Here is a 23,890-nt window from a genome sequence, read left to right on the forward strand (position 1 = left end):
TGTTAGGTTACGGTCACGTGTGCAAGTAAAATTGGCGAGTATTTGCCTCTCGTTCACTTCCATTTAGTGCGATTAAAGGGGGGAAATGAAACGTTTGTTTCCAGTGCCGAAGCATCTTTGCATTGTGGAGTTTAACTTTTGTGAACTTTGACCAGCAAAGTTGTGCATGTGTAGCTGACCCCATGTGACTGTCATTGGCTGTAGTTCTCCAAGTGAGCCAAGATGGAGGAGACATTAATTGTTTCCTTGTGTAACCAGCCAATATTTTATTGTGTTGGCCATGAAAAATACAAACTACCCCACATGAGAGATGCTGCTCAGCTGCCAGTTAGTCTGGAGATGGGCATGGAACATAAGAAATGTACCAATAACATCATATTTCTGGTGTTTATTAGCAAGCTACCTAACATAATTTCTTAGCTAGCGGGCTAGTTATGTGTGTTACATCTGGCACTGCCCACATTTGCCTCGGCAGGCAATGGTCACTTTTCTGCATTTGCTCATGTGTGACTAAGCCCTTATTGCTTTCTTTTGGCTTAGTCTAGTTTATGTTAGAAAGGGCTTTTCTTGTATTTGCTATTTAACTATTTGCATCAATATAACAAATTATTTTTGACTCGTTCTTGTCACAGGTATTTCAGTGGCAGACTTATCTTCAGAGGACATGGAGCTGACCCAGTTGCTCTGTGAGAGCCTGCTGGTTTCAGATAGTCAGCTCAATCCTGGGGGAGAAGAAGCGGCCCTGAACGCCTGCAGTAGGCTGCGTCACACTGTTGACACACTGCTGGAGCTGCTCAACCAGGCAAACACACAGGTAAATGATGCATAGACCCACTGATATCTCAACAAAACCTTCTGTTCAAATGTTGTTGTTTTTTTCTGTTTCATAGTAGTGTTTGCTTTTTCCTCCAGCTGGAGCAGACTCATGGTGTCCACCTTTCTCTGGAGGAGAAATTCTCTCAGGGCAAAGAGGACTCAGCCCAACTCCTGAAGCAGCACAAGGTCGTACTGGAGCAGCTCGATCAGGAGGCAAAACAGAAGAGTAAACTCCAGCTGGAGCTCCACAAGGCAGAGGGTGAGCTGCCAAATTACAATAGTCAATCCACTGACTGTTACTATGCCTTGCTCTTCTGCACTTGGACTGAAGTTGAAACATATCTCAAACATCACTTTGCATAATGTGTTCAGGGCTTCTGGAGGGCTACGTGGCTGAGAAAGCAGCCCTAGAGGAGTCTCTGCAGCAGAAGGAGGCCCAAGAGGAGAGGCTGGTGGAGGAGCTGGAGGGCCTGAAGGTGAAGCTGCACCAGATGCGGAGCCTCTCCACGGAACTGGACAACCTCAGAGCGAAGCACCAGGAGCTCAGCGAGGAGCACGCATTGCTGCTGCGCCAGAAGGAGCATCTCTCCACCGGTCTTGGGGAGAGGGAGAAAGGTGAGGAGAGACATCATGACATCATGTGTCTCTGTCGGCATAAAACGTTACATGACCTCTTTAGTGAGCTTGACCACACACGTATAATAATGTCTGTGCTCAGATGTGTCTTCTCTCCGTAGGCCATTGGCTCAATTTAGATCCTGACACAGGTTTGTGGGTCAGAGTGGAGTATGAGTGTGTGTGACGAGGGGGTGGGGGATGAATATGCAGTATGTTTGCAGTGTTGTGTGAGGTTGCTGTTTGTAACACTGCCATTGCCAGTAGCGTATAGCAAAGGTTCTGTGAGTGCTGTGTCATTTTTACCTTTTAAACAAGAGCTGTCAATGCATTCAGTGCCTTTCCAGGACGAAAGGGACAGTATGTGTAACAGTTGAGTATTTAACCTCTCCAATGTCTTGCTCGCTTTTCAATTCCCTCTGTGTGTACGCATTTGCATCGAAACAGTTTCCCTAATCTTCCTCTTTTATTTTTCAAGCTCTACTGGCAGAGACAGAGCGTTTAACCCAGGACAGGCTGGACTTGCAGCGGCAGGCGGAGAAGGACCACAGCTCCCTGTCGCTGCGCCTCAGGGCCCTGGAGAGGGAGCTGGAGGAGCAGGAAACAAAAGGCCTAGAGACGGAGCAGCACCTCAAGACCCACACCGAAGACCTCAACCAGCGCGTCCAAGCACTCGAGAAACAGCTGAAACACGACCGGCAGTTTATAGAGGTGAGATTTGACAAATGAAAATAATCTGAAAGTTTAAAAATGATCCTTATCTATTTGCTTTCTCCTATCTAAACCTTACACCGTCACAGTTATCTCATGTACTCGCTGTACTTTCTTTTCAGTGTTATTTGAGAGTGTCACAGGCAGTTTCTCATGTTGCTGTTTAATGTTGTGGACACAGTCTCTCACACCACTTGTTCCCTGTGCATACAGGAGCAGGCTGTGGAGCGTGAACACGAGAGAGACGAGTTCCAGCAGGAGATCCGAAGGCTAGAGGCTCAACTCAGACAGTCAGCCAGTGGGGATAACAAGGGACACAAGGTGAGGCTCTTTCATTTCTTAGCGAGTATATACACTTACATCTAATCTATCATACAAAATGCTTCTGTTTCCAGATAAAGAAAGTGCATTGCATTTGCAGTGTGTGTTTTTGATGTGTTTTTTGTGATGAGTGTCTAATTCTGCTGATGGGATTATGAGCTAATTAACTGAAGTATACGTAGTAGTAGTACTTACAGAGGTTGAAGTGATGAATGCATTTTGTTTGCTGATGAGCCTGACCTTTGCCATGTGTTTATCCCTGTGCTGAACGGATTGCTGTAGTTTGAGGACTTGGTTCTGCAGGTATGAAATCAGACTGTAGCATACTTCTCTTAGCTCCTCTGACTCTGCATGGCGTGTATCGTACATCATTATTCCCGTGCAATCATCTGTAGATTAATTCTTACTGCTTCTATGTGCCTGTCACATGTTCTACATTCATTCCCATTTCATCCTCTTGTTTGTTTATACTCTTTTGCTTCCGTTTCGCACTACATTTGTCTTTCACCTTCATATCACTGCTCTCTGGAATGGCCTTAAAGGGATAGTCTGGAGATTCTGAAATGTGGTTGTATGAGGTAATTTTCCATAATTAGTGTCTTAAGGAGGATTTATACTTGTGCGGCAGACCCTACGTCGTAGCCTACGCACGTGGCCTATACCGTTGAGCATTTTTACTTGCCCGGTGGTGAGTCTGTGTCGCTCTGCAGTTACACCTCCGAAACACTAGTCGGGGGCAGGGTTTCTGTGAAGTGCTGTTCAGTTCAAACACAGGTACACAAATCAGCTTCACTATAACTCGCAGCATTCACAGACAAACACTTGTCTTTATCTGGACACATTTTCCCCACAAATACAACATGCTAACATTATTAGCACAAGCCTATGGCATTTTACATTGTATAAATTAGCCTAGCAGCTAGCGGACTTTTCCTCTACCCATATGAAGCCAGGGACAACAGCAACATTTAACAAAGGTAAAGTTACAAAATTCGGCTTCATTACAACTCATAAGGTTCACTGACAAAACAGTCTTATACTTTGAACGTTTTCCAAACAAATATAGCATGCTAACTTTATTAGCACAAGCCTATGGCATTTTACATGGTATAAATTAGCCTAGCAATGAGTGGCGATTTCCTCTGCTATATGAAGCCAGGATAAATCACACACAAGACTTAAAATGCTATTTTTGTGGAGGCTTTATTGTCTTCGCAATTTATTGTTTCTTATCTGTGAAATTAAAGTAAATAAAAGCTTTGTTTCCACTGAGGGAAATGGTTTTCCCTTCCAGAAACAGACAGGAGGTCTGTGTTGCCGCAACGTATAGTTACATTTCGGGGGAGGTGCACGTCAGGCTACGGAGTACGTACGGTGTCAATTTCACGCAGAAGTTGCTGATCTACTGCTGCCTCAATCAGTTTGTTTGTGTTATTGTGTGAGGCCGATCCAACCCTTTAAAACACTTAAGTCACACAACAACGCAAACAAACTAACTGATAGAGGCAGCGGTAGATCAGCAACTCCTGTCTTCTGTGAAGTAATATTGCTGTTCTTGTCAAAGAAGTGTGGTCACTTTGATTAGAGCATAGATTAATGTGACGGCTTCAGTTCCCCATAACAAAGGGCTGTCTAACAGCAAGGTAAAGCGATGAAAATATTATAAATATAGTGTACACTTAAACTGATCCAGATTTTTTTAGCTGGCTGAAAAATGTTTTGCTCATGCACCTGACCACAGCAGTACATTGTTTAGCGTCCGTGGCGATACTCCTTCTGTAATACTGACTATGGATTAGTACCTCATTTAACTCCACTTCAAAAAAAATCCAAACTATCCCTTTAACTTCGCTGCTCGATACCAGTGGCTGCAGATCCGGAATGGCTTCTCTATCTACAAGACAGTAGCTTTCCATTCACAAATCCCTTTCTGCTGATTAAAACTCTAAAATCCTGGCATCCTAAATGTTGTCCCCTCTATGTCTCTGCAGGTGGAGAGTCTACAAGCTATCATCAAAGACAAGGCAGAGGACCACGCCTCCTTGCTCGCAGCCAATCAGCAAGCCCAGCGCGATCTCGCAGAGCGCAACGAGGAGATAGACAAATTAGCCGGGCGAATCAGAGAGCTGGAGCAAGCGCTACTGAACAGCGCTGAGAGTAAGAGATCCATCAGTCAACTGGAACAAGAGCTCCACAGAGCAAAGTTGAGAGAACAGGAGCTCACACAGGTACGAAAATGTCCTGTAAATAAACTTTAAATCACTGCACTGCACCCAGCTGTTCGTTTTCTCACACATGTGCTCACCTTTTGTCAGGATAAGCAGGCACTGGAACAGCAGCACCTGTCCAACAGGCTTCAGATCTCCGCCCTGCAGTCCAAACTGGATGAGACGAGACACTGTTACCGTGACAACACCCGTGACCCTACCCAGGAGCTTAGCGATGCCCTGGACGCTGCTCAGCAGAGCCTGCAGAGCAAAGAGCAAGAGGTCTGTAAGATTTCACACAAAGCCGGTTTATAGTAGCTGAGATGATTTGGGCTGATCAGTGGTGGTTATTGATCGATGCGTTTGGCTGCAGTGCCACCTGTTGGTGCAAATGTATAGGTATTCGCAGACTGACAGAATTCTAGTCTCATTGGTGGCTCTTAAAAAGTTGCCTTTGTCCTTTTAGGTCGAGTACCTCCTTGGCCAACTGGAGACGGTGCAGAGAGACTTGAGCATCAAAGAGGTTGAACTAAAACACCTCACACTACAGCTGGAGCTGCTGACCAATCAGAATACAGCTCATGTTAATGAGCTCCAAGAAGAGATTGCTGCTCTAAAGGTAAATGCCATGTCACCTTCATACCATGTTGTTATCTGTTTTTATTTACTGCTTTATAACCAAAACTTATGAGTTATATATAGGACAGTGAAAAACAATATGTGCTCCCTCTTAAAATGAATTACGCATGTTTCTGTACCCCTGTCCAAAAGACTCAAAGCACTTTCATGTATTTTGAAGTTGTCTCTTTGTGGCTCCATTTTGAATAGAAATCCATCATCATTAGTCCAACATTCTGGAAAAAATCTTTCATATGAAATTTTTTTTTAGTTTTGGGCTTAACTACTGAAGTAAATGTTAGTAACTTAAATGAAGGAAGAGGCATGAATACTGACTGATAGTAGCACGTGTGGCTTTTAAGATATTCATAACAAAATGCTGAAGTGATAGATAACTTAGAGTTGACAAATGTATTGACTTGGTGTACAATATTTTTGTAAAGGAGAGAATTATTTACAATCTGTGAATCCAAACACATATTTGTTGAGAAATGGACAAAATGGATTATGTGTAGTCCCACAGACAAGATATTTAGATATGCATCATAAACAGACCATGCTGTGTAATTTGTAGCCTTCCATGGTGTGTCTATTGTATTATATTGCAACAGAAGAGACCTAAAAAAATGTAAATGGAGCTGATTATTTCAAACCAACAATAAAATTATGTAGTAACTCACATGTTCTCAAATTTAGAGATTCAGACTTTAAAAAATAAGTTAAAAATATATGATTTTTCCAGCCCAGACTGTATCCAAAAGTTGTTCAAAATTAGAGTGTCAGTATGAAGTCAGAGGAATTTATACATTTACGAAATCAAAGATTATAACAAAATGAAGAAAAAAAAAAATTGTGTGACAGTCAAATGAGTTAATTTATGAAATAGTTTTAAAAAAGGAAATAAAAAATGTGTAATACATTTACCATTTAATACACATTTTGTTTTGTTTCTTTATTTATTGTCAGTGTATATATCTGTAGGGATACAGATATACAGATGTACAGAATAATTAATTTAAAAAGGGTGGGTGTAATAAACTATGGATTTCACCTACACCTTTGTTGTCAGCATAAACTTGCTTTGTTGTGTAACTGCTTCAGAGGTAATGACTTTATTATAGTTATTTTTTTACTGTCTCGTATTTGAGTTGTAGAAGTTGGAAGAAGACTGAAATAAAATAAAACAAATTAAAATATTTACTCTTTATAATTCCCCTCAAATGTTTGTTCTATTCCTCCCAGATCTTTAAAAGGCCTTTGTGATTTTGTTTATTATTCTCCATTTATTATCTTGATAATACAAAATATTAGTACTTAATACAAAGAAGGAAACCTACAAATTAAAATGTATGGCATAATTAAACTGATATGAACATCTCTGTTTGCAGGAAAATGTGTCTGCTCTCACCGTATTGAAGGAGGAGAGGGAGGAACAAAGTGAGGTGGAGGATACAGCGGAAGAGAATCTCCCCTCAGCCTTACTCCAGGAGAAGAATCAGGAGATCGACCACCTCAACGCTGAGATCCAAAGACTGGAGCAGGATTTGGAGAACACCAAGGACAACAAGGTCAGAATATGTGCACGCAGGAAACATGTAGACAGTTTAGAAGTGAGAGATGATGAGAGAAATGTAACTGTCTGATTAATTGTGATCTTTTTGATAAAAAGGCTCTGGAGGCTGAGCTGGAGGATCTGCGCTCACAGGTGGAGCACTTAAAGTCTGAGGTTGTGAGAGTGCGTCAGGACAAACAGGAAGAGGAGGAGCGCCTTCATGAGGTCATCAGCACACTGCAGGCGGAACTCGCCACATTAGGGCCCAACCTCCATGAAGTCAGTGACTCTCAGGAGTGTGACAGCATCACTCCCTCGCCGGCTCCCAGCCCTGAACCTCACCACTACACCATCCAGGAACAAGCGAGGAGGGGAGGACCAAACAGCCTGAAGCAGGAGCTCAGTCTGAGTCATTCCACCTCCTCACGCTCCCTTCGATCCCGTTTCAAGGCCATCCAGAGTCAGCTGGAGACTGCGGTGGCAGAGAAAGAGGGACTGGAGAGATTACTGCTCACCCAGGAGGAAGAGTACAGAGGACATGGGGAGGAGTTCGGGAAGAGGCTGACAGCTGAGAGGGAGAGGGCAGATGAACTCCAAGGTGTCCTCACGGTCAGAGAAGCTGAGCTGGAGGAAATCAAAGCCCAGAAAGAAGAGATGGAGAAGAGGAAAATATCTGAAGAGGAGAGGGACAGTCAAGCCAAAGAGATGAGCGCCCTTCACGAGAAGAACGCCCACCTCAGCTCTCTGATTACGGAGATGCAGAAGAAAGAACAGGAGAGTGCAAGCGTCATCGAGACTCTAAAAACAAAAGAGCAGGAGATGAAAATAGAAATGGAAGCCCTGAGAGAAACCAGTCTCACTCTTGAGAGACAAGTCCAGGAGGTGAGAGCTGAGGTGGTAGACATGGAGGAGCTGGTTGCTGAGGAGAGGACAAAGATTATAAACCTCGAGACAGTGAAGGGGGAGCTTTCTGCTGAACGTGAGTCCTTGAGGAAAAGAGAGAGGCAACTCCAGGAGGAAATTGAGAGACTCAGGCAGGAAGTGACCTCAATGAAAGCCCGTATTCAGGACCTGACAGTGACACTTGATGAGAAGGAAAACAGTCAAGAAGAGGCTCAAAAGGAAGTGCTGGTGAGTGTCAGCTACACAGTAAACTGTATTAAACGCAAATTTAAACCAAAAAAAAAATAAAATTCCAGTTAAATGATGAGCCTTTTAATTAAGGCAATAAATATCTATAGAGTTCCCACAAAACCGTAAAAAGTCTTAAAAGACATTGAATTAATGAATCTAAAAATGACCCTTTAACTGACGTTGCATTTTAAACCTCAAAATATTTGGTAACACCTATTTTTTTAAAATAATTTACCAATTTACCACGCGCATTAACGTCTCACAGATCAGGGGCCGTATTCACAAACATTCTGAGAAAACTCTCAGAGAGCTCCTAACTTAGCCTAAAAAAGTTTTAGTAAGGAACTCTACCCTAGGAGTGATTTAGGAAAGTTCTCAGAGCAGCTTAGAGCAAAAAAGGGACAGAAACTTTTACCTCAGTGAGGAGGTGTGGTTGACCCTGTTGCTAGATGTGACACATTGTTTTAACAGATGTGATTGGTTGTCACAGACATACCCTTTAGTAAGCCTGCAAGGTGTGGACACCCAGTGGAAATGAAATGAACTGCTGACTGTGACAGTGTTGTCATTGTTAGTGTGATCACTCTGCTGATGGAAGGTTGAGACAGACTCAAGTCATCACTGCTGCACTGTTGCATTTTTCCAGTTTTCCAAATATCGTTGTATTGTGTTAAGTGGGAAATATGTGCGTGTCCCTAATGATATCTACCACATATATTATCCCTGCACAGTCTAATCTGTAGCATTTCATTTATTTGCTGTCATCCATTGAAAATATTTCTCCGACCTCTTTGTGTTTCCACCATTTTCTCCTCTACTTAAGGAACTCTTAAGCCTCTTAAAAGTCCTCCTCTCTACTCCTACCAGTTTTTCACCTTAGGAGCTCTTTTAAGGGCTAAAATACTCTGCGAATAACTTTGATCTTAGTCTTAAAAGCTTAGTCTTAGAATTTTCTAAGAATTTCATCACTAGGAGCAACTCTTGGTACGAGGAACTTTTGTGAATACGGCCTCAGGATAGCAGAACCAACACTTGTATTTTGTGTCCAGCCAGGATGCTCAGAGCAGAGGATGCACTGTCTGGTAGCCAGTTGTTATTGTACCATAAAATTCACAGAAAATTGGTTATTTAACCAAGATTTCGGAGCATGCCGGAAACCCATACAAGACAATGTGTATGAGGTTCCATGTATTTTATGCAAAAAGGTTTTTCAAACTTGGCACGATGGCTATGAAGGTCGTGGAATCCCACATGCAGAGTGAGAAACATAAAATCCAGAAAACCTGCCGACAAACCCCAGTAAATTCCCAGTTCTGTTCTACCCACATTTTTGTCACGCCTCCACCCTCATCTCCAATACCACTACAGGGTCAGCAACAGATCTCTGCTTCCTGTGTAGGCATATACTCGAATGTTCAGAGATACTTTGGTGTCAAATGAGGGAGTAGGAGACCTATTATGAGCAACATTGCCGTGAAATATGTTGGTTCATGTTTTTCTTTTCTATAATTTTAGTAATTGAAAAAGTGGTCTTTTGTTCATTGCGGGTGGCATTAAAAGTCTTAAAGTCGTAAATCTAACTTGCCTTATGCTGTAGAAACCCTAATCTAGAAAATAACCAAATGTAAGGCATGAATTACCCAAGATTTTAATGGTGTAAAGAAGTTTGTGTATATAATTAGTTAAAGATACAGCAGTTAAACACACCATTTTTCAGTCGCTGTAATTGTGTCTCTGAATATACATTACTTGGAAGTTTATGAGGTCAAAAAAAGCACTGATTGTACCTTTTTAATCTGGTCGTAAGAACCAGAACAAGAACCAGGTTTCTACTGGCAAAGTCACTCAGATAATTTAGTAAACCTGCTTCAACATGCCCCATGTCCAAACAGGAAATATCTTGCTGCTACTTTTTCTTTTTTTTTGCTAGCATACAGCTGTGCCAGCGGCTGCAGGCGGGACCACATCTGGCTATAATTAACCGCTGTAACACGTCACAACAGAGCGTCGCTCCTGAGGCAGCAGAATCTTACTAACACAGAGGAAGTGACACTGAAATGAGGAAGACAGGGGAAAATCTTTGTTAGCTGTAGTTGTTTTAAAACTCTGATGCACTTTATCTTTCATTTCTTTACGCTGTATCTTGGCAGGATGTGGTAAGGAGAAGTTGTGGTTGTTAAAAGAATGCATGGAGGCTGTAGTGCATGTGTTGAGCTGCTGCATGTCTTTGCAGTCTGATCTGTTTTTGATAAGTTGATAGTTGTTTGAGGCAAATGTAGCCATTGTTCTAGTGCAAAGAGGTATCTAGCAGTAGATATAAAAGAATGTAACAGATAAAAACGGCATGTACATGTGGTACCGGTTAAATTGCTTTTTACACTGTAAAGCAGGTTTGGTTGTTGCTCTTGTGTAAACAGCTTCTTCCAGAGCACTCTGGAAACCATGAACAAAAGTTTAAATACTGATGTGGATGCAGGGTCTCATGATTATGAATCTAAGAAAGGCACCATGTTGCTGCTAACAGGAATGTTTGTCTTTGTCTCAGACCCATGCTGAGGTGACTCTGGCTAAAGCAGACGCTGCCTTGAGACAGAGAGAGACTGAGCTTGGCAGACTGAGAGCAGAGCATCAGGCTCTGAGGGCGGAGCTGACTGCGGTGAAACAGGGTCTGAGCACCAGTACAGAGAGGGCTGAGAAGCTACATGAGGAAGGACAGGTGAGGATATGACAACTGAGTACAGAATATCAGATATAAACTGTGTATGTGTGCTGTACAGATCCACTGTTTGTTGTGAGATTGTCTGTGTCAATATCGTAAACTTACGTCTGTCATTCAGACCAAAGACCGTGCCCTCGTCGACCTGGAGATTGACAACCAGCGGCTAAAGGAGGAGCTCCGAGGTCTACAAGAAGACCTGGCTGTACAGGAAGAGGAACTAGCCTATCAGAAAAGAGAACTACAGCAACTCAGACAACACTGTCACCGGCAGGACGCACTTCCTCACCAACAAGGATACCCACAAAAGGGTGAGTACTTAAAGGGATAGCTGTGATGAAGTGGGGTTGCATAAGGTACTTATCCAGTATGTTAGTAGATGGTGGTCAGCACACCCCCAGCTTGCAAATTATTTTTATGTACTATTAGAGCTCTCAAACTTCACAGGGAACCTTTGAAAACGAAGGCATGAACAGAAGCATGTTCTCATCATGACACTTTATGTTCTCCATCTGTCAGATATTTCTCACCGAGCTTTTGAGGATGCTGTGAGCGTCTCTCGTGACGAAGCCTCCCTCAGTTCTCCAGAGGTTTTAAGGAGACTCGAATGCTCCGAGGACAGACTCCCAGAACGATTCCACGCCTCTGTTCTCGGCTCTCGTCTGTCTGAGTTGAGCGCTCTGAACAGCACGGGCGTGGACGTCCACCAGGTCAAGACCTCTCCCAGGGTTTTGATGGAGCCTCCACCACACTCCAGGACCATCACACCAGATCCAGCCACACAGAGTACCCACTCCCCAGGCTCTGTGTCTGTGTGTGACAACTTCTCCATGCTTGACTCGCTGGACACTGATAAAGTACGTGGCCTTACACTTACAGACATGCCATTTTGGTTTTTCCTTTGGTGCAGATGTGGTTAAATATTTAATTTTTCTTTTTCTCAGGTGCATGAGTTGGAAGATCTTGACCTAACAGAGCCTCCATCTCCTCTTGGCTCCACCTCCTCCATGTCAGCACCAGAATGGGCCAGTGATGGATATGGCAGCAGTGAGTATTAACATTTTTTTAGATAATTTTTGGACAATATTGACTAGTATAGTGACTAACTGACAGCTACTTGAGATAGACAGCAAACTAGTTAGACAACATGGCTAAATGCAAGTATGACGCTGAATATATTAATGACATAGGAGAAATCTGGACCCTGTGGCTGGACCAGTTGGAAACTGCTGAGATAGACGATAATTAGTTAGCAGCATCAATTTATTGTTGGTTTTGATCTTTTTTTTTGGAGTATGTTGACAATAAGAAAGATAGGCAAGATTCGTATTGATGCTGGAAAGCCTTGAAAACACTTGAATTTTAATGTCGTGTTTTCAAGGTTTGCAAAGTGCTTGAATGCCTGAATTAGTGAAGTGCTTGCACCACTTCCATGATAAATGACCGTCTGACCTAATAGTTCATTTTTAGATAAAGAAATAAAATAAGTTGGATTGTACTAGATTGTACAGGTGTACCTAATAAAGTGGCCACTGAGTCTATGTACTGGATATAAATATGTAATTTACCACAGCTGTAAGGCACTGGAAAACCTTGAAAATGCTTGAAAAGTGCTTGAATTTGACTTTGGGAAAAGTGTAGGAGCCCTGTATATAGATTATCACCAGATGTGTAAACTCTTCTGTGACACAGTGGTGCAGTGGTTAACATTGTCACCTCACAGCAAGAGGGTTCCACATGTAAACTCCGCACAGAGGGGTTCGAACCCCTCACCCCGGGTTCGAACCCCTCTGTGCGGAGTTAGCATGTTCTCCCTGTGTCAGCGTGGGTGTTACCCGGGTACTCCGGCTTCCTCCCACAGTCCAAAGACACGTAGGTTAATTGATGACGAAATTGTCCGTAGGTGTGAATGTGAGTGTGAATGGTTGTCTGTCTCTATGTGTCAGCCCTGTGATAGTCTGGCGACCTGTCCAGGGTGTAAGTGGTTGTAGAAAATTAAAGAATAAATGTAACCCTTGTGCTCTCGTCTTGTGCTTCAGACGTGAGTTCAGAGTTGGGTGCGAGGCTGAGAGTGGAGCTGGAACAGACTGAAAGGCTTGATGCTCAGTTTCTTGAGTACCTCCGCTGCCGAGGAATGAACCCTACAGTCAACACAGACAGTGCTGCAGGCAGTATGAGCTACAGTGATGACCTGTTGTCACCTGAGCTTCAGGTAGGCCTCATTTATACTTTGCAGTGATTCTGTTCATTTGACAGTCATCTTAGATTTTACTCAGTTTCTCCGTCTTTTTTCAGGGTTTGTTGAAGAAAGTTTATCAAGAAAGCTGCAGAATTCTCACTCTGTCCCAACGCCGTGCCACCTCCTCGACACAACCTCATGTCTCCGATGTCAGAGCCTTCTCATTGAGTCACATAGAGCATCACTCTAAAGATAGCTCCTTTATAAGGGACCGCCAGGACAATTCATCCTCCAACCCTCCCATGAGCTGGCAGCAGGAGAAGAGGGCACTGCAGGAGACTGTGATTGCTCTCAGAGAGCTGCTCTGTCGAATGGCCCAGAGACACACACAGGTGAGTTTCTGTGGTGTTAATGAGACTTTACAATCATCCAGTGAAAGGACAGTTTGTTTTAAATCTTAACTTCATTGGCTTGGAGACATTTCTGTCAGAGTTCCTCCTCTTTTCATTTAAGTTTAAGATAAGAGAGATTCAACCTTTAATCTGAGTTAATCTCTCAGTTCTGTTGAGTATCTGTGCTGATTACGCTCTTTCTTGCTCAGACTGACTACAGAGATGAAGGCGACTGGCACAGAGATCAACTCCGGACTGACGGACAGGTTGAATCCCAGCTGAGGTCTGAGCTGGAGGAGAGCCATAAACAGCTGAAGTATGCTCATGACACTCAGCAAGAGCAGAAGAACAAAATACAGTCATTGAGGTATATTACACACACTGGATAGCCGCATTCAAGCACAGTGTCTTCACAAGTTGTGGAAAATAATCATCAGTAATGTGGTAGGGATTGTTCAGGTTCAAAACTTAAAAAACAATTTTTGTCCCAAGTCCTAGACAACAATAAGTGTCCTGAGGAAAACTCTTTGCAGGATTCACAAACTATCAGCGCATTATATGCTTTGTGATTAAAGGGGGTGAAAGTAGTTAATGTGATAAGCCTCTAATGGCTCCATCTATAATAATGTGTTCTTTCTTATTCCACCTCGTGCCCCAATTGCACCACAAGTACGCCAAGGGAGCCCAACCATGACATTACCAAAAGTGTGTTTGGCATGCTCCTGCCGCACTTTGATCTGGCTGCACTGTGATTTACGATAATAGAGCCTGTGGTGTCTGCAAACAAGAGGACACAGTGTTCCCACTTTATTACTGTATTGCCTGAAAGTCTCATTGCTCATATTTTGACACCAGTGCTTCATAGTGCAAAACATCACTTCAGTTAGAGACTGCAGATGGAACAGATACCTGCTGCCTTCAAAGGGCTGAAAAGGCCCACACTAAGAACCACCAGAGAACATGAGGGTTAATCAATAATGGGTACGACTTTATCTGACAATTTCATCTTAAATCAGTTGCTGCAGTTGTCAAGACGCCATCTATGCGTGCTGGCACAGGACCTCTGTTCTCTGATAAACATGATAAGTAGTCTAATAAGAGGATCTTGAGGATAACAAAGCTTATTTTCTTGAGATAAGGAAATGATTAACTTCCGATCTTGATATAGCGCCATTTAAAAAAGGTAATTGCAAACATGGCTGTTCTCGGCTTCCATAGCTCTTCAAACTATATTTAAAAAAGGTAATTGCAAACATGGCTGTTCTCGGCTTCCATAGCTCTTCAAACTATATTTAAAAAAGGTAATTGCAAACATGGCTGTTCTCGGCTTCCATAGCTCTTCAAACTATATTTAAACATTAGTGAATTAGATTAAATCCAAATAAATAAAAGGTTTTTTTACGCTTACATCAACCAGTGAGTGCCTGGTGTAACTGCTCACCTCCCTAATTTACAAATAATCACATTTTATGTATTGTTACAACATGATTTAGGGAAGTCCTTTAGCTTCAGTGGATTTTTGTGTTGTTTTAGGTGTTGGTGGTGCTGATATGAACTTCCTCTCTCTTCACCATGGTGTCACACTCACACGAACTTCATGTAATGCTACCAAACTGATAAAATGTAAGGTTTCAATTTTGCTTTTTTCTCCTTCAGGCTGGCTGTAGAGGAGGGTGAGGAGGCTCTTAGAAGGGAGCAGACCATAGTCCAGGAGCTCCAACAACAACTGGAGCAGGAGAGAGCGCTCAGTCTCCGTAAGGACAGAGAGGTGGAGGAACAAAGAGAGGTAAGATGAGTTGGTTACTTGGTTGGTTAAGATCAAACTGTGAACTGGCTACTTGACCACGGTGTCACCCTCCTGCACGCTCTACCCAAGTACAACCTTTCACCTAAACTCAACAGCGTATTTCCAGTACGTGAGAACACTTCTGACAGAGACAATTTCCGGTTGTGTGCTACATGTGTGAAAGAGAAGCTCCGGTCATTGTCCATTGCCCTTTCCCAACAACAGTGTACACCGCAAAGACAAGTAAATAGAAGAAGACCGACAACAAAAGGCTTGTTGTCACTTTCACAGGTCTTCTTCTGCTTACTTGTCTCTTGCCCTGTTGGCCATGCGCACTGCAGGAGCAGTGACTGACAGTGTGTTACAGACTCCTCGGCTTTAATTTGTTGTTTTTGTTTAGGCATGGTGGATTCTTGCAAATGCCATTAGGAGCACCAGGAGGAGCCTGATTTATTTTTTTTTATCTGTTTCATCAAGAATGTGTAACCAGAGTGCACTTTAGCTTTCCCTTTTTAAACTTAATAGATGACCCTCCTCTTCCCTCTCCAGGCTGTGCATGTATCTTCTGAGCAGCAGAGGTCAGAGGTCATGACTCTGAAGGGTCAGCTGGAGCAGGAGACGGTGGCCTGCAGCAACCTCAGGCGAGAGCTTCAGATCGAACAGTCCCGCAGTGTGCTGCTGGAGAAACGCCTCACCGACACCCAGAAGGAGCTAGAAGATCAACGCCAACTTTCTGCTCGCCAACAAGAGCTCAACTTGCAAGATAAGACTTGTCTTGAGCGCCTCCTGACTGAAGCAGAGTCTCGCCTGACAGACATACACTCCAAGCTTGCGGATGCTCACAGGAAGCTGGATGAAGAGAGAGACCGTAGCTCCAGGCAGGTGGATGAACTCAGCCGCAGACACGAGGCGGACACAGCCAGAGACAGGAAATTCATCTCCGACATGCGCGCCCAGCTAGAGCAGGAGCGAAGGCAGGGGGAGGAGCTGGCAGCTGTGATGGACAAACTGAGGGCGGAGCTGCTGCAGAGCAGGAGGAAATGGGAAGAGGAGGACAGAACGAAGAGGGAGGAGCTGCAGAGGGAGCAGGAGGCCGCCACCCGACATCGTGTAGCTATGGAGACGCTGAAGGAGCAGAAACAGGAGGCCACCTGTGCTTTAGAGGTGGAGCGGGAGCGGTCCAGACACCAAAGGGGGGAATTGGCCGAGCTGAAGGAGAGACTGCGACTGCTGAAGGACAAAGAGAGGGAGAGGGAGGAGCAGTGGGACAGAGAGAGGAGGAAGGGGAGGCAGGAGCAGATCGAGAGGGAGCGGCGACACGAGAGGACCAACAGCAAACTGGTAAAATATCATCAACCTACTTCTTTAATTACCAGTTTCACAGATGTAATCATCTTGTTTTTGACATATTTAAGATAACTTTGGATCCACACAAACACCTCATGAATCTTTCTTACTTTTAGTGTGAGTTGGAGTTGTTGAGGCAACAGGACCAGCAGCGCATGCAGGAGCTGCAACGCACTCTGTCTGAGCTGCAGAGGGAGGAGAGAGAGATGGCTGCTCAGAGGCTGTCTGGACGAACCACAGAGCAGCAACACGCGGCTGCATCTTCACAGCAGCTCCAAAGTGACTTCCCATCAGGCAACACACAGAAAAACCAGCAGGTACACAAACACTACAGTAAAAACTAGAACTTGGTGCTCTGCCACAGACCCCTGCACTTTATGGCTGGTGTTATAGAAACGTAAACTTACTGGACTGTTGTAAAATAAATGTACTTTTCTCTGCGTAGACGCCGTCATCGCCCATTCTGCTGGAAAGGTTGTTGAAGGAGAACTCGGAGCTGACGGAGCGTGTGACATCACTGAGTCAGGAGAGAGCCACCCTCAAACATAGACTCACCTGCCTGGAGCGACAGCTGCGGTGCACCGAGAACGAGCTTGCCAAGGTCACCACAGAGACTGAAAACAGACCCATCAATGATGTGATGAGCAACAGCAAGGTCAGTATGAAACACATGCACACACACACACATTTGTTATGAGTGCCATAATAGTTTTTGGGATCAGCTATCCAAGAACAGCTTTTACAAAATGAACAACTGCATTGTTTTCTTTTCTATTGATAGAATTTTTAATGTGAAGGTGTAGCAGTGGGAAATATTCAGTATGCATCAGCAGTAACTTGAATACAACGCATCACTGACAAATATATTTTCCTGTGTTTATTGGTTTGTAGATTCAGCGGTTGTACGAACGCTACCTACGTGCTGAGAGCTTCAGGAAAGCTCTGGTGTACCAGAAACGTTACCTGCTGCTGCTGCTGGGAGGTTTCCAGGAGTGTGAGCAGGCCACGCTGTGTCTCATTGCCCACATGGGGGCACGGCCGTCACCCCCACTCTCCTCCCAGAACAGACCCCTGGGACGATTTAGGGCTGCTGTACGAGTTGTCATTGCTGTATCAAGGTAGGGAGTGTACCAGGATGTGAAGTTTTAAGTATCCAAGCTTTGTGTGTGGATAAAACTGACCACATATTTTTTTCAGAATGAGGTTCCTGACCAGGAAATGGCAGAAAGCGATCAGAAGATTATCTATATCTGGGACTGTCAATGGGCACGCTGCAGGTCAGCTCAGTGAATACGTTTTCTGATCATAAGCATCACTTGACCACATGTGCGTATGAGTGGCTGGATGTTTAATCTTAATGTCTCTTACAGGACCTAAAGCTGAAGTTTTAAGGCAACAACAACAACAACAGCCAAGATTAAAGTTTGACTCACCACCAAACAGAGACAGCAGTGCCGTCCACAGAGACGCAGTGTCAGCTCTCGTCCCACCCGCCAAATCACCTTTCAGGTTGCACAACAGGTTTGAGCTCTCCTTAAACTTCAGATTGTGAAGTAGCAGCCTTCACAAATATTTTAATGGTATTAAAGTAAAATTTCATTTTCTTTTCTCCTCAGGTCGCACTCCAGCAGCACTCTGGCCTCGGGGCATTCAGGAGGAGCGTCTCAGGATCCAGAGCGATCCCTGACAGAATATATCCACCATCTAGAGAAAGTCCAGCAGCGGCTTGTGGGAGCAAGACAAGGTGAGCAACACCAAGTATAAGTGAGGTAAAATGAGGATGGAGATGGAGTTGAATGCACCAGGGTGGATGACCTTTTGAATTCATTGGTTAAAGGATTGGGACACTGTCACTTCCTGGCTTTAATTCACTGCACTTGCGTCATGGCTTCATGTTTTTGTTTTTAATTCAACAGTGGTTTGATGTACAAGGCTCTGAGCAGTGTGTAGTTACATTAGAAATTACACTGGTGAAGGCACCCACAAATTTCAAGGCATCCCACCCAATACAGCCAAATATTTAGCACAATTTGTTCGCTTCTGAGCTGCCTAGTTAAAACAGTAGCAAGTGATATCACACTGGTAGATGTTACAGGGCACTGGGTTTATATTTTATAGCTCTCATGCGGAGATTAGACCACACAATATCAGCCTTGTGATGTCCCGTTCACTGTCATAGCGGAAAACGACAGAGCCACTGGCAACTCTAAACATGTAAAATTGAGGAATTATGTCTTATGATCTCACCCTTGGGCCACAAGAATGTGCATCACCCTCTACACATTCACAACTTTCTAATTCCTGGGAAGGAAAAAGACAGAACCCACCTCTACTGCTAAGCAACTGGGAATGCTCCCAGATTCACTGTAATTCGTGTCGGTGCTGACAGGTGAAACCGATGACTGTATATAAAGATGGACAACAGGTCTCCACTTTCTCCCACTGTACAAAAATGAAGCCAAAATATCCTGGATACAGTCGCTGCAATCTTGCGCTGGTGATGTCATTTGGAGCCAAAGTCTATGCAGTAGATATGTCAGGGTTATCAAGTTCCTGTCCATATACCAGTCCAACCAATCATGAACAGCACCATTGATCGCAAGCACACTGATTGGCGCACACAGCTGTCAATCATGACATCGACCCACCCTTTTTATCATTTCAGATAACTAATTTAACCTTTTAGAAAAACAAACAGTTTAACAAACATCAGCATGATAAGAACTACCTAATAAGATAGAAACTGTCTTTGGTAAAAACTTAATTTGATGCGTATTTTGAGTTTTTAGTTTGGTCCATGTCCCATCCACTAACAAGGAGGGGGCGGGGTTTATAACCTGTACTGCAGCCAGCCTCCAGGGGGCGCTTGAGATGTTTTGGCATCACTTTTGGGAGCTGTTATGTCATCCATCTTTATATACAGTCTACAGGTGGAACAGTAATGTTTCCTGATCGCCTAATGTGACACCCTGACTATATCAAAAGACATCAGTATTGTGTTGTCTGATCCCAGCATTAGATGCATGTCTCCTAATCTGGTCACTCGTTTCCCTGGAAGTGATTTTGTGATGGGCGGCCAAACACTTCCTGCAAAACAGCATGCCATTAAACCCCACAAAACCTGTGTGCTCTATCATCTCCCAACCTAGTAAGCGAGACTCATTTAGCCCCGCCCCCTAAAGAGGAAAGGAGGATACAGTCAGCCTGTTCCCCTGATATGATTGGTTATCGGCAGCGCTGGCTGCAGGAGAACAGGACGTGGCTGTACCTGAGCTGCTTGTCGCCCCTTTACCTGAAAGGTCCAGGTGAGTGTGAGTGTAACGTACTCACTCCACCAAATTATAAGGCAGCACAGTGCACCTGTGGGGGTGGGTGCTGACTCTTTATCAGTCACTGGGTGCACTGTCAGGTGATGACACTGTGGTCTGGCACATGTACGCACTGCATGCTTATGGTCCTCCTTTAATTATGTTAATTTATTAAAACCCATTGAGTGCACATGTATAACCTCTGACTTAAGGCTTCTGCACACTGAGTCCATTTTTTTGGATATGTTTTTTTAAATCCATCATCTGAAAAAATTGTTACGCACAGAAGCCTTGCACACTGATTCATATGTGTTCTGTTGTTCTGTTGTACTGCTAGGTCAGAAGAGGTCGTCCTCTGCCTGCCTGCCAATAGGTCACAGGTTTTAAAACAGAGCTTCTAACAAACAGAGAGATTGTTTACACACTCAGCACATGATTTTAGCAGCATTTTAACTTATGCAAAGTTTATCTTAGTTTGCAGTGACAGTGCCACTAATCGCTGCAGCTCATAAATAACATGAGACACCTGTGTCGTGAAAACTGTGAGAAAAGATAACGTTTTATTAGTAAAATAATCCACACACTGTTAATTGGCTCCCGTTACTATAAATGCTGCATTTCAGACAGACAGATCTCATCAGTTATTCACTGGGCTACTTTTCCAGCACTTCAGTAGCAGAACAGTCAGTGTTTTATGTGACATATTCATCATCGTCCAACTAAATAGCAATATTTACTTGGATGTAATTCGGTGTTTTCAATGTTTCTAGACTTGCCATTTTGAGATTACGGAGAAGTGTTTATACACCAGACACCACTGACATTTTACTGTGACTTTTGGTACTGTTTCATAGCCTATCCTATGTCAGTGAAGCAGCCCATTTCATTCTTGGTTCTGATGATGTCGCTTGTGATTAACCCCCTCGCCTCTTTCACATGAACGTGGCTGGAAAAGAAAACCCAGAGGTGACTGAACTAGGTGATAACCAGCTTTGTAGTACTGGTTATCCAAAGGGCCAGTGTTAGGGTTAGTCAAACCAGGTAATGAAAAGATATCCTGGGTAACTTGAAATAGCTTCGTAGTACAGGCCTCAGGTGTAATAGATACAAAACCTGCAGACTTTTCCCCTCAGAGACCAGAGTGTAACAGCCCTGCTGATGATGGACTATTTGTTATGTGTGATTTTTTTTTTTTCTCCCCCCACTGCAGGAGCATTTTCTCATATATTGTTTTACTGAACTGAATATTTCATCTGCTGATAATATAGGAGGTTCAAAGGAGAACAATTACAAAACTAGATTCTTTGCTCATACTTTAATTCTCAATATATTTTTTAACAAATGCGCAGTTGTCTTTACTCAAAAAAATAAAAAGTGGCACCATCACCAGTGGTTCTGTCTTTAACTTGACAATATCTTATGTGTGGATTTATATCACTAAACTCTGGATGCTGATCACCTCATCTAATATTTTGTTTTTTTCTGTGTGTCCTAACAGCATCTGCTCTCCAGCCCGACCCGAAGTTATCCGACCACTGAATGAATAAACGTCTGCTGTCTGCATATCCAAAATTGTCCATGCCTTACACCCATGTAGAAATATGTAGAAAGAAATATCACACGTTGATTTTTTTTTTAATGACGTGATTTTATAAGTACATAAATTATTTTTAATATTTTCTATTTGTAATTTTTCTATTCTCTGCACGACGGTATTTTGAATGTCACGCTCGAGATGTAACAAGAAATGTTTTTCATGATTTTAAATGCTGTTTGTTATTTTTCTACTAATGTTTTTATACACGTTTGTGCTATGTAAATAGGACCAGTGTTCGTTGTACATGCGTCCAAATTTGCACTGATTTTTACTGGAAGTCCACGATCACCACAGCTTGTGAGCACATTGTTGCATAAAGGTGAACCATATGTGTTATTTGTATTATCTGTGTTTCTACCATAAAGTTGATAAATATTTTAAATGTGTTTACAAAGCAAACAGACTGGGTTTATTTCATGGCAGCTCTCAGAATTTTCTTCTGCTGTAACAGACAATAAACAATGTACAGGCTCATTAAAATGTTCACAGACAGGTAGAGGATGATTTTTAGAGCAGACATTAAAATATATCTTTACAGATTTTCTCTGCTTTGCTTTTCCAGTCCAAGTTTAAACAGTGTTCTCAGTTTTTCCTTCCATTTTCACATCAACGGTACAGTGTCGTTCTTTGCCTCTTTGAACAAGCTGTAAATGGTTTTGTTATTCTGCCAGCTGAAGTGACTCCTGATTAGCTAGACCTTTGCTTATTCTACCTTTTAATGAGATTAATGATTATTATGTATGTCACCAAGAAAAAAACAAACTTTGCATGGAAAGAGCATGATTAAAATACCCATGGCAAGTCAGATTTATGAGATACTAAGTCATATTTGTCACTATCGTTATTTACATAGCTAAAATTATGACCTGAAAGTATGAGACAATACGAAGTCACAATTTTTAGCTGTCTTACAATTTCAATTCTGGCTGCAACCCTTTGCTGCATGTCAACCCCCACTCTCTCTCTCTCTCACCCCATGTCACTCTGTCCTGTTCATTAAAGGCAAAAAGCCCAAAAAATAATCTTAAAAGAAGACAAAAAAGAAAGGAGCTTTGTACTGTCCAGATAACGAGATAAATTTAAAAAGCATTTCCTCTTGTTAGGCTAATTATGTTCAGAGATCAGGAGTGCATCCTAAATCGCATACTTTTGCTTTTTACTTTCACTAGGTACTGTAGCTGTCCTTAAAACGTACGTACTGGTGCATGCAGTATGCACACGATCAGGAAATACTGTCATAACATTATGCCCTGAACTTTGACCCTCATGCTTTTATAACTGTTATCTTAGAGATAAACAAACACCACTTACTGAGTTCACCAGAGACAGAGATCAACCCGGAGAGCTCTGCTGTTGTTACTTTGCACTGTTATAACTGCATCGATTGTATAATAATATATTTGCGACAATGAAATTACATCTGCAGTTCTCCATCAGTTATTTTTATAGTTGCATCCTTTTGTTGTTAGTAATATGTATGATTATTTTGTTAACTTAAACAATTAATATTCCTATTATAATTCACTAGTCATCAGTTACTTGAATGCGCTGTCATCTGCATTGCAACTTCCGACAGCTGTCAATCAGCTGACATCTGTTTGCAGCTCAGTCGATGTGACAGATCGTCCACAGCGTAGATGATTGTGGGTGAGAATAGCCAGAAAAACATGCTTACTTGCACACTGCAAAATCAGACTGGATACAGAAGAACATCCTGGTATTTTTGACATACTGCATTTGACATACTATGTATTGGGACATACGAAATCTTTCTCTGGCACACTGTATAGTATGGTAGTGTGGGGATTGGAGTGTCATGCCAGTGTGCATAGATGGTATCTTGACAACTGTAGCAACTGATTTAAGCTGAAAGGCAATGGTGGTAAAGTGTTCATTGATCTGATATTTTCAGCTTTAATTATTAAATAATGAACTTGTTTTCTCGAGATTATGAAATGTAAGATAAAGGCATTAAAACATTAATTAGGAATATGGCCGATCTGGGCTTCCGTATATTTTCAACTTTGTGTTTTTTAATATTATTATTTCTGACTTACCATGGGCATTTTTATTCTTGTATATCTCATAATGTTTTCCTTTATCTGACATTGCCTTCCCTTATTTTTTTAATAGATTTTTTTTAATTGATCACACTTATTTTAAGCATAATAATCCTGTAAGAAGCCACACCTGGTGTAATAGATACAAACCCTGCAAGACATTTATCCTCAGACACCAGAGTGTAGCAGCCCTGCTGATGATGGACTATTTGTCGTGTGTGTGTGTGTGTGTGTGTGTTTTCTTTTCTTTTCCTCCACTGCAGGAGCATTTTTATTTCATCTGGTGATGTTATATGAAGTTCTGCTAGCATGCCTCTGCAATATATACTGATGTGTTAAATTATTTCAGGAGTGTGTGTATAGTCTTTTGGCAGCCGAGCAGTAGAGACAGATATTCAACCCCTAAAATGAATGAGATAATACTCCAGTTTTTTCCACCAATGCTGTTTGGCACTACTTTCTGTCTACTCATGGCAAAATATGTGACTACAAAACTAGATTCTTTGTCCATTAATTCAGGACATATTTATA

The 23,890-nt window shown here is 42.6% G+C and overlaps 1 protein-coding gene across 6 annotated transcripts in view; it reads left to right on the top strand.

Moving 5' to 3' along the window:
- The window catches only part of pcnt (pericentrin), a 55,258-nt gene extending 33,560 nt beyond the window's left edge, over nt 1-21,698 (top strand). For 3 of the 6 annotated variants that reach the window (XM_078175155.1, XM_078175157.1, XM_078175160.1), the window contains 27 exons: nt 633-814; nt 913-1,075; nt 1,189-1,431; nt 1,910-2,142; nt 2,356-2,463; nt 2,746-2,766; nt 4,455-4,691; nt 4,779-4,952; nt 5,137-5,288; nt 6,673-6,856; nt 6,958-7,971; nt 10,520-10,690; nt 10,812-11,001; nt 11,210-11,547; nt 11,635-11,737; nt 12,730-12,902; nt 12,986-13,261; nt 13,471-13,628; nt 14,918-15,047; nt 15,597-16,388; nt 16,511-16,711; nt 16,840-17,049; nt 17,286-17,512; nt 17,592-17,671; nt 17,765-17,915; nt 18,011-18,138; nt 21,201-21,698. In XM_078175155.1, coding sequence (XP_078031281.1) covers nt 633-814; nt 913-1,075; nt 1,189-1,431; nt 1,910-2,142; nt 2,356-2,463; nt 2,746-2,766; nt 4,455-4,691; nt 4,779-4,952; nt 5,137-5,288; nt 6,673-6,856; nt 6,958-7,971; nt 10,520-10,690; nt 10,812-11,001; nt 11,210-11,547; nt 11,635-11,737; nt 12,730-12,902; nt 12,986-13,261; nt 13,471-13,628; nt 14,918-15,047; nt 15,597-16,388; nt 16,511-16,711; nt 16,840-17,049; nt 17,286-17,512; nt 17,592-17,671; nt 17,765-17,915; nt 18,011-18,138; nt 21,201-21,241 — 6,080 coding nt within the window. In that variant the 3' untranslated portion in view covers nt 21,242-21,698. Of the gene's footprint in view, nt 1-632; nt 815-912; nt 1,076-1,188; nt 1,432-1,909; nt 2,143-2,355; nt 2,464-2,745; nt 2,767-4,454; nt 4,692-4,778; nt 4,953-5,136; nt 5,290-6,672; nt 6,857-6,957; nt 7,972-10,519; nt 10,691-10,811; nt 11,002-11,209; nt 11,548-11,634; nt 11,738-12,729; nt 12,903-12,985; nt 13,262-13,470; nt 13,629-14,917; nt 15,048-15,596; nt 16,389-16,510; nt 16,712-16,839; nt 17,050-17,285; nt 17,513-17,591; nt 17,672-17,764; nt 17,916-18,010; nt 18,139-21,200 lie in introns of all 6 variants that reach the window. The other 3 variants (XM_078175156.1, XM_078175159.1, XM_078175158.1) reach the window with 3 other exon arrangements.
- The last annotated feature ends 2,192 nt before the right edge of the window (nt 21,699-23,890 follow it).

Source organism: Epinephelus lanceolatus, chromosome 15 (genome assembly GCF_041903045.1).
Source record: "Epinephelus lanceolatus isolate andai-2023 chromosome 15, ASM4190304v1, whole genome shotgun sequence".
Lineage (NCBI taxonomy): Eukaryota > Metazoa > Chordata > Actinopteri > Perciformes > Serranidae > Epinephelus > Epinephelus lanceolatus.